This window comes from Pituophis catenifer, unplaced genomic scaffold (assembly GCF_029215685.1).
Source record: "Pituophis catenifer annectens isolate HBS135680 unplaced genomic scaffold, rPitCat1.0.hap2 SCAF_2, whole genome shotgun sequence".
NCBI lineage: Eukaryota > Metazoa > Chordata > Lepidosauria > Squamata > Colubridae > Pituophis > Pituophis catenifer.
The window spans coordinates 225,687,800-225,698,996 of NW_027256882.1; the positions used below are offsets into that span (position 1 = coordinate 225,687,800).

At 39.4% G+C, this 11,197-nt stretch overlaps 1 protein-coding gene across 3 annotated transcripts in view; it reads left to right on the forward strand.

The window, feature by feature from the left end:
* PUM3 (pumilio RNA binding family member 3) overlaps positions 1 to 2,800 on the forward strand; it is a 29,559-nt gene extending 26,759 nt beyond the window's left edge. For all 3 annotated transcript variants that reach the window (XM_070935570.1, XM_070935571.1, XM_070935572.1), the window contains exon 18: positions 2,392 to 2,800. In XM_070935570.1, the coding sequence (XP_070791671.1) occupies positions 2,392 to 2,524 (133 nt within the window). In that variant the 3' untranslated portion in view covers positions 2,525 to 2,800. The remainder of the gene's footprint in view (positions 1 to 2,391) is intronic.
* Positions 2,801 to 11,197: the final 8,397 nt, after the last annotated feature.

Sequence of the window (11,197 nt, forward strand, 5' to 3'; positions counted from 1 at the left end):
CACATGTGGCAAAGTTTTCTATTTGAGGTGCAAAAGATGTTGAGGAATCGGGTTTAGCAGAGACATCCTGATTGTTTCTGCTTGAATTCTAGAAATGGAGATTTGTTGCTTTTTAAAAGAAGTTTTATCTCTCAAGGATGGTTTTACAATTATTAATTTAGATGGTTGATACTTCTAGTACTGAGTTTTAGTTTTCTTCCATTATTTTAATAGAACTCAGTTGATCTGCTGCTACTATATCTGAAGTAATTGTATTTTTGACATCTCATTGGAAAACTAATCTGAAGTCATGGACGAGCTAGAGAGAGTTAAAACTGCTACAGCCAGTTAATGCAACTGGCCATGTATTTAATTAAATGGGTCCAGAATTTAATCAAAGATGCTTCAGATCAAACCTGAGCACCATTCACTCCCTAAAGGAGTCATATCCAACCTCCTGAATTTTCATGAGCAATTGTGTGACTGCCAGAAAAGAAATTACTCCTTTGGGAGGTGTCCTACTGAATCTTTAGCCTTGGTCTGCTTCAGAACCTCTGCAGATCTCTATATTTGATGCAACAATTCATCCAATATCTAATGTGGATTCAGAAGCAGATGCAGAGTATTCATATCTTGCTCTAGTGTTGTATGAGAATTTGAGAAGGGAACGTCTATAATCAGATTAAATTTCTGCTCCAATGTTTTGGTAATCTTGGTGACTGCTTACACCCATGCTTGTCCTTCCCTAAAATGGTAACAAGCCTATAAAGACAAAACAGCCTAGAAGGCTCCTTACAGTCATCTGTATTGCATATTATGTAATTTACGTAATCTCTTCAAATATGTAATACTACGTCAGCGTGCTTGCTCTTAGATAAGACAGAACTATTTTGGATCATACTGAAAAACAGATTTTTTTTTCAATCCAAGCTACTTTAATTCTTTTCTTCTATTTGTTTGGCAGAATCATACTTCTTTGTTTTTTTAAAAAAATGCAAGGTTGGATGTGACAATTTAAATGGAATGTTATGATAAAAATTGCAGATTTTTGCAGGCTACCATTGATATCTTCATACTGAAAAAAACCTGACAAACAAACCTGCTTAATTTTCCTGGAAAAGTAATGAATTTTTTTTCCATTTTGCATCCCATTATTAATCATGATGCCCTTGTGAATTTGCACACATACAACCCAATTCCCCCTTATCTCTTTTCAAATATGTTTTTTTAAAAAGCAAAAATTAGAATCAATGTTTATATCCGAACAAGAGATGGAAGTAGCATTGTTTACTCACATTGTTGACCTATGATAATGCTTGGATGTGGGTAGCACATAATTCTGATCAATCTTTCAATGACCATTGCTATCTCTAACCATGATATCTTTCTGAACTATTGGCAATAGTTGACACTTGGGGAAACCATTTTGTGATAGTTCAATTCCTTGAGTAGGCATTTCCAGTCAGAGTGTATGAGGGAGAGGCTGAGCCCTTAGACACTGGTATGGGATGCTTCAGTTCATCCCTTTCCCAAATCCTGTTTCATATTTATTTCATCTGTCTTATTCAGGTACATAAATATCAATGATTGTGCCAGTTATATATCCCTGCCAGGAAGGAAAGTCTAAATTGGGAGAAGTAGGCTGAGATTCAACACTAGCAAAGCTGAGTTGCTATGGGTTCAAGAGCTGACTGATTTGAGGATAGTATCAATCTTAGTTCTAGATGTTTTGTGTTACCATGCTATTTGGGGTACCCCTGAACTCTCGGCTCCTGCTCAAACAGCAGTTGGAAGCTGTGGCTAGGAGGGCCTTTAGCTCAGTTTCAACTGGTGCACAAATTTCTAGAGTTAGAAGGTGTGCTTGTCACATTACGGGTGGATTAACCATGGGGTTACTCTTGAATAACATCCAGAAACAGCAACTAATGGCCTACATGCTAAATGGAATAAACTGATGTTGTCATGTGATATCAATGTTGCAGGAAGTGTTGCTTTGTCTCTGGGTGTAATTCAAGATGCAGATGATCATTTTAAAGAATTGACCTGACAACTGGTGTTCTTTTGAGATTGCTTACTCCAGATAGACAAAATGGTTGCAGCTGTATGAAAATATTCCTAACGAATAAAATCCCAGAGTAAATATAGTCCTATTTAAGAAACTTAATTGAAAATACATTCAAATACACAAAGACTCTGTTTTGTTCTGACAATTTGAACTATTAAAGTGAATTATTATTATTATTATTACCTATTTTCTATGAGGTGGTGTCCCCAATTTTTCCTCAACAAATAGAACTATTCAGTCATATGTTGATCTGTCTGTCATGTATTAATTCAGTTTGTAATAATTGTTGATTTTTAAAGGATACTGTTTAAAACATATCTTAAGTATTCTCTTTCTTCCTCTTACAGCCTTCTTCAGAGCACTGATCAAGAAGTTGCAACACAAGTCAAAGATGGACTAAAGAGCGTTATTCCAAAACTAAAAAGGACTAAAGACTGTACAGCAGCAGCAAAGGCATTGCTGGAGAAATTATTATCCTAATTTAATAATTATTCAGTTCCTTTATAACATGACAAACTCATGTCATCACGGAGGCATTGTGACATATCGGAACTTTTTTCCCCTTTGCTAAACCAGGTGTGGGCGTGGCCAACGCATGATGCATCCGGCCTGCGGGCCACGAGTTTGACAGCCCTGCTCTATGACAACCAGACCCGTTTTTAAAAGAAATGGAAATGAAAAGGGTTTTGGACAGTGTTGGGTTAATTTTTTAAAAAATTACACAATTTAATTTGTCAATAAATTCTTATACCTTTTCCAATGTTTGCCTCTTGAATTTTGCTACTCAAATTACCTTTCTGTTTCTAACCTCCCACTGTTTATTTGGAGTCAGTGTGGTATCATGGCTAAGGTATTAAATGAGGAACAGGGAGACCAGATACTACCGGTAGTCCTCCCTCAATCCTGCAGGTTTCCTGGGTGATTTGGAACCAGGCATCCTCTCAGCTAACCTATTTTACTGGGGTTATTAGTCAGGGTGGGTGGAACAACATGTACAAAAGGCAGTATTGGTCTAATGGTTAAGACACCAGGCTAGAAACCAGGAGACCATGAATTCTAGTCCCACCTTAGGCCTGAAAGTCAGCTGAATGAAGCCCAACCCACCTCACAGGGTTGTTGTGGGGAAAATAGGGAGAGGGAGAAGTATTAGATATGTTCACCACCTTGAGTTATTGATAAAAAAATAAAGGGGTGGGGGAATAAATACAGATATTTATATTTATACATTTTATTGGAGAAGGGCGGTATACAAATAAAATAAAATAAGTAAATAAATAAATAAATTATTGGATGCTTATGTCACCACATGGTAACTGGGCTGCTTACAGTCATAAAAAAGTATGTACATTAAAACATAAATAAAAATACCAAAATACCAACCATAAAAATAATCTAGAACCTAATTACACGGGAGGGGAGGGGAGGGGAGGTGGGATCTCTTGTTACTCAACCACCTCCATTGTGCTGTTCTCCCATGGGGGCCCCAAGCCAGATAAATCTTAATAGATGAATAGCTACATAGACAATCTAGATCAATGGCTCCCAGTCTTTTGAGCACTAGGGACTGATTCTGTAGAGAGAGATTTTTCCACAGACTGGAGGGGGCGTGGCTTCATGTACTTCCTGCATCCCGTGGGTGGGACCGCTTGTTTGGCCTGGTTTCTGGCATGCCACGGACCAGTGATGGTCCGTGAATTGGGGTTTGGAGCTTGGGGACCCCGATCTAGATGATTCTTGTTCCTGTCTCCTTTGATCTCTAATGCCATGGATGATTTGCTTTTTTTGCCTTCATTTAACGAGCTGTGTATCTTAATAGAAGTGGAAAAAAGACAAGCAAAGAAGAAAAGTAGCTCTTTTACTACTTCTGTTTTGAAAAGATGTAATTCAGCTACTGCAGTTTGTGTGTGTGGGGGGGGGTGGAAACTAGGCAATACCAAGGAATACAACACGTACACTCATTTTTCAAAGTTAAAGTCAAACAATGGTGTAACTCACAAAGTAAACACCAGCAGCAAGTACATGAGGCTGCCATCAGTCAGCACTATCAGTGGCGCTGGTTCAACCAACCTTGCTTGCCCCCTGAAGATAATCATGCACAATAGCAGAGATGAAACACGCTGCGTTGGTTTAAGGAGAGCTCCTTGGCATAGGGTTTGCAATTGATCACCCTCTGTTCTGCAATGCGCTCCAGGCCCAGCCTGACAAAAGTTGTGGTTTGCCACTATTATTTTTTTTTAAAGCATTGAGAGCAGCTGCAGGCTCCTACAAGCTCTTTACCCTTGTAAAGAGAATAAATATTACCCAGACTGTGTTCTATATTTCAGATGCCAGTTGTATAAAACCTGATGGATGAAGTTTTTCAATAAATCCAATTTATTGAAGTTACCTATTACCTATTCACCTATTTTAATTATTTAAAGAAATTACGGGTAGTCCTAGACGTACAACAATTCATTTAGTAACCATTCAAAGTTACAACGGCACTGAAAAAAGTGACTTTTGACCATTTTTCACACTTATGATTGTTTCAGCACCCCCATGGTCAGGTGTTTTCTGTTCAGAAACTTCACAACTGACTCATATTTTATGATGGTTGCAGTGTCCCGGGGAGTCATGTGATCACCTTTTGCGACCTTCTGACAAGCAAAGTCAATGGGGAAACCAGATTCACTTAAACCTCCGTGTTACTAATTTAAGAACTGCGGTAATTCACTTAACAAATGTGGCAAGAAAAGTCGTAAAATGGGGCAAAACTCACTTAACCGATTTCTCACTTAGCAACATAAATTTTGGGCCCAATTGTGGTTGTAAGTTGACCAGCTGTATATGGTTACCCATTTTTATCAAATAGCTCCAGGCAGCCAACAAAGCCAGTACATAAAATAATGTACCGTATTTTTTGGAGTATAAGACGCACCTTTTTCCCCCAAAAAAGAGGGTAAAAATCTGGGTGCGTCTTATACTACAAATGTAGCCCCGCCCAGCTTCTCAAACAGAGGTTTCAGAGGCTGAAAAAGGCATCAGAAAGGAAGATTCAGAAAAGAAGCCCCCAAACAGAGCTTCAGAAAACAAGCCCCCAAACAGAGCTTCAGAGGCTTTTTTTTCTGAAGCTGTTTCAGAGGCTTTCAGGGGCAGGAAAAAATGTTTTTTCTTAAACAAAGTTTCAGAAATTTCAGAGGCAGAAAAAAAAGCAAAAAAAAAAAGCAAGGCACAGAGCTCACAACCAAGGAACCTATTGCTAAAATTCACCTCTGGGAACAGCTGATTGGGGGTATTCCGGGAGGCTGATCCACCTGCCAATCAGCTTTTTTCTTATTTTCCTCCCCAAAAACTAAGATGCGTCTTATACTCCAGGGCGTTTTATACTCCAAAAAATACAGTAAAAGCCACAAAGCAACACATAATTAAAAATGAACACACATCCTCATCAACCATCTCATAGCACAAGACAAACACACAAAGGACTCTGCTAACATCAGAGCCCAGGTGCCCCAGAAGACTAAACTCTTCAGAAGGAGAGAGTTTCAAAGGGCAGGCCCCACATCACAGGCAGCATATCTCCTAGGTGACCGCTAGATGGCCTTGTTTCACAGAAGGTCCTTGGCACAGGCCTAGTGGGACAACAGAAATAGGTAGTTCCTCCTATCACAGTCAGTGGTTTTACTGGGGTTGCTGTTTTTTGATGGAATAAGAGCATGCTTAGCGAAGGGGTCCTTGAGATGCTATTTTTTTGTGAAAGTAACCTAATTTATGTTGTTATAATTGACTTAATGCAACACATTTTCATGTGCTGGTTCTCTTTGAAAATCCCATTTTCATTGCTGACTTTAGATAAGCTTCAAGATTGCCAGATCTGCCAAAATTCCCACAGGCTTGGGAGCACAACTCTGCACCCAATACGAGCTTCCTCAGCTTTTGCTTGTTAAGATTTAATTACATCTTAATTAATTGCTCCTTAATTAGCAGAGACTGAGATCTGTTAGAGCCATGTTTAAATCTTGTTCTGCGAATTAACTAATTGTGGGCACAACTGTCTTGGCTATCTCAAGAAAATCTATTCTGTATAATGGAAGATCTTTTTATACAATTACATTTATATGCTATTCCCATACAAGTTCCATTTTGTTAGCTAAGTGGAATACTATTTTCTGACTCATTTTTTAAATAGTCCAATGGAGTAACTAACGGCAATCTCAAGAATAAAATATGACAAAGCAAAACCTGATTCTCTCATATATTAATTTCCAGGAATGCTTTTGGATCTCCAAGCAGTGCACTCCTAGACTAGAGAGCATTCTCTGCTGATTTGGGATTTTAGGATTTGCCATGCCTGCTATGACAACCATTTTGGGACCTGGCAACCATCTTTTGGCAACCATTTTAGGAACAAGCTCACCTGATGCTTTCAGCCTCTCCCCTGTCTAAAAAGATTGCCTGTTTCTGACATAGTCATGGTAAGCAGAGCAACAACAAATGAATTTCATCTTCCCCTTTTAAAATAATTTATAAATTGCCATCCTAAATTGGGTAGAAAGATCTATGTTGAAGAGAGAGACACAGAAAGCAAGAGAGGAAGGGAGGGAAAGAGAGAGAATACACACCAGTGCCAATAATCTTTGGCCAATTGCATTGACACAACAGACTTTTGAGCTGTAAGTAAGCAAATATGCTCGCTAATCTTGTCCTAAAGGTTACACAGCCAAAAGAGCCAGGATAAATAAACCAACTGTCTGCCTGGGTAACACAATGCTGACTAAACCATATCCTAAACTTTATTGGCCTGGATAAAGCTTAAAGATTAATCTCAACTAGGTTAATTGGCAGGGACACAATCATTTGCATCCAGAGCACCTGTAAGCGCTTAGGATGAGCACCTAAAGTTCTCCCACTAGGATTGTCTCTTGGGATATGAAATACATGTTGGCTTAATATTGGCTTATTGAGTGCAAAGATCAGTGGAAAATGACTTCAAGCAAATGTTTGTTGCTATCCTACAACTCCATGGTAGAAGTACAACAAAAGGATAGTGGAAAGAAACATTACTACAAGAGACAGCTGGGCTGAAATGCAGTTGCACACCTGTCAAAATGAGCTGTCTTTTAAAAAGACAAAGCATTTCTCACAATCTTTGGCATATAATATGCATGTTTTGCACTTCAATTCTGGTAGAACTAAATATGGAATTCTTGCAGGTGTCCAATATCCATAGTGATGGTGTCTTCCTGCTTTAGCTCCAAGATTGTATTTCAGAACAGAGAGAGTGTCAGATCAAACCCAGTTAGTGGGAATCATCACAGGGATATAAGAATTGTCACAGATCATGTAAGATAATGATAAATGAGAGCAGTGTTCCAATATTTGAGGGGCTGATACAAGGAAGTGGGGATCAGCCTATTCTCCAAAACACCTGAAGGCAGAATAAGAAGCAATGGACAGAAACTAATCAATGAGAGAAGAAACCTAGAACTGAGGAGAAATTTCCTGACAGAACAATTAATCAGTGGAACCACTTGACTTCAGAAGTTGTGGGTGCTTCAATGCTGGAGGTTTTTAAGAAGAGGTTGAACAACCATTTATCTGAAATTGCGTAGAGTCTCCTGCTGAAGTCCAAGGTCCCTTCAAACTCTGTTATTCTGTTATTCTTCTATTGTTGCTTCCAGCAGCTAATATTTAAAGGTTGTTCCCATGACTTCTTTTGGCTTTCCTAAAAAAACCAACTGGGATAGAGTAATTTTTTTTGAAAATTATTTTAACCTCATGGTAAGCAACCTTTTCTGGATTCAGTGGAATTTTAGTGTTTTAGGAGTATATTGAAGGTAATCTCCCAAAACAATTGTGCAAAGGACTCCTCTGCTCCTAAAAACAATAGTGAGAGTGGCCAATCACAAAACACCTATGTACTCTAAAGTAGTGGTGAGTGGATTCTATTTTTGTTCCCCTTCCCTAAATACATCCTGCCACAAGTGTGTGTGTGTGTCTCTCTCTCTCTCTCTCTCTCTGTGTGTGTGTATACATCTGGAAACAGTTCCAAAATAAGTGCTGTTCTGTAGCCTCCAGCGGTCTATGTTCAGCGAGTAGTTTTCAGCTCCATGTAGGCCCTAATGGCATTCTTATAAACAAAATGGATACTAAAGGGAGGTATGTTGTTTTGAGGAGTGTCAGGTTTGGATTTATTTTTAAATTTTAAAATAGCTGAAAGATAAAATCAAGGGAGGCCAGGAGGTCAGTGAGTGAGGAGTGTTCTACATTGCCTAAGCATGGTTTAATGTTTCCTCTCTCCAATATGCTATTGATTTTTTTTCTTTGTTGTTCCTGTTAATAAGTATTGATACTAGACGTTCTAAGTCTAATGTTGGCTGCAGTGCTTTGTTTTTAATAAATCCAATGTCTACTCTTTCCAAAGAGACTTGGCCAAACCAAAACATCGATTTCAAGATTGCCAATCCTCCATTTAAATGATTTTGATTTAAAGTGTCCTAAAATGAATATAAAATTTGCTCAACGCTAGTTCTCCCACAGAAGGTTAAAATAATTCATTTGAAGGTCGGTATGGGTCAGGGCAGGTGTTCTCCAACTGCACACAAACACACACAAGTACACACACATGTACACAGACAGACAGATATTCATTTTATTTATTTATTAAATTTGTGGCACCCACCTCATTGATATTTGGGATGTTCTGTTACTGCTTTACTTTCCTTCAAACTAGGAGGGTGCTTGTGTGTATTTTGGTTTGAAATGTTGCTTTGGGCCAATTTCCTTTCTATAAACATTTCAAAAGCAGGAACTGAAAAGTCTAGAAAAGAATTGGAAGCAATGTATGTTCTGTGCCTTCAGGACTGTGCAAATGGACAACGTTCCCTCATCATGGAATGAACCGTCCATCTACTTAGTGTGTATAAACACGGACATAGACCTGTTTACTTTTGAACTAGTCCCTTTTTTATCACTGTTTACCTAAGGATGGGCCCAACAAGGACTTGCTGATATTTCTTTTTGCAATATTGATTGTCTTTAACTTGTGTATCTTTTAAAATCCACTTTATCTTCCTTCTTTTTTTTAAATATATAGAATGAAGGTGACTTTATTGTCTGGCTATCATGGCAAATACTGTAATCTTTCTGTCTGGTATCTTTAAAAGATATCCAAAGAATACTTTACAGTAAGGACTGAAATGATTGATTGGCTGGTATCTTTTTAGGACCTGATAAATTTAATCTGAGTATCAACATTTTCCCAGGTCTTCTATCTGCCTCTCACCCATCCCACCCAAGAGATAATTTTCAAATAGTAATTTCAGAGGTAGAAGCAGAGGAAACTGCTGTATTCCATGCAGGTCATCAGTTGTTGCTTGATAGATGAAGTTCCTAATCTTCTCTCCCCCCCCCTTCCTGTAATAAAATATCTCAGTTTGAACTGTATCTAGTTCCTTTCAAACCCTTAGCATCTGTCTGTCTCTAATATAGCCCTTGACATTCAAGCACAACTGAGCTCAAAATTTCCATTTCTAAGCAAGGCATTGCTAAGTGAGTTTTGACCCATTTTTTGAACTTTTTTGGCCACAGTTGTTAAGTGAATCACTGCAGTTAAGTTTTTCAAAAAATGAGGAAAAATGGCAGTTGTCCAATATAGGTGGATTAAGTGACAGCTTGAAGTGTGCACCACCACCATGGCCTGCCTGCCTGCCTGCCTGCCTCTCTCTTTCTCTCTCTTTCTCCCTCTCTCTCTTTTCCCCTCTCCCTCCCCCTTTCCACCTCCCTCTCTCCCCATCTCCTTCTCCTCCCCATCTCCCTCTCTCTCTCTTTTCCCCTCTCCCTTTCTCTTTTCCCCTCTTCCTCTCCGTCCCCCCTTTCCCCTTCCTTCCCCCCTCCCTTCCTCTCTCCCTCCCCCCCTCTTTCCCCCTCTCACTATCCGTCCCTATTTTCCCCTCCTTCTCCCCCTGCCCCCTCCTTCCCTCTCCCCCTTCTCTCTCCCTCTCTTTCCCCCTCTCCCTCCCCCTCTCCCCCCTCCCTCTCCCTCCTTCATTCTCCCCCAAGGGTGTTTTAATTATCATCCCAACCTAGCCTCTTGTTAACTTCCTAAGGGCTTTTACCAACCAGAAAGGGCAGGTATCCAAGCCACAAATGGCAAAATGAAGAAATCAATCTATTTCCTCTTGCATTGTTTCCTGGAACTATTTTGTACCGTTTTAAACCTTTCATTGCTAAATCCTACTTTTGTTTTTTGTTTTTTAAAAAAAATCCAGCTCAGGGACGACAAGAGTTCTCCTGGAACCCAGTTTCTAGTGAATCTTTGTCCTCTTAACCCAATCCAAAGTCAACACAGGGAACCGAAGCAAGAGACACACATGTTTTGTGTTTTGTGTTCTCCAATTCCCTCAGCACAAGGGATTGCTCCAGAGCAGCACTTATCTGGCCTTGTTTTCCTACTATATTACACGAGAATGCTGAAGGCCTTCACAACATAGAGAATACGTGTAGGCCTTCTACTATAGTAGCTGATATGCCATCTCACACAACTTACTGTTACAAGGATGCTCCTTATTCCACACTAGCTGTATTGGCATTGGCTTCCAAAACTGCTTCTCTTTACTCTATAGGGTACTTCTTTACCCTACTTAGGTAATTATATTGAGTAATTCTTTGTTATGTTTTGCTTTGAATGTGGACACTATTTCTTTTGGGAAATTGAGCTTTTTTGGGGGAGGGGGTTGCTTCTGCTTCTCAACAAATAGTTCACAGTTTTCAGGAGGACCTTGAAACCCAGAAATGTCAAGAGCATGTTTATATTTAATGTAGAAATTTCCATGTCTACTGTGCCCAAAGCCCTTGAGAACAGGGCAATGGAATTTCTTATCTTGCAAAGCAGCAGCACCCTTGCCAAATTCTTCAAGCAAACAGCACATTGAACTTGAACAGGCCGGGACAGTTTCCTAAATTACTTCTCACATTAATTCACCTCGTGTCAATGTCAGGAGGAGATACTGTAGGTTCAACCTCCTGCGCGGCTATTTGAGAGGAGGATGAAAGTAAATGTTTCCATTTAGTTAGCTTTGAACTCTTTGAAGGAAGAGTGAGATATGAGGAGTTGCTTTTCATTTTCCCACCCCAGTTCCACCCTGTTAACATTAGAAAGGCCATCTGAGCCTA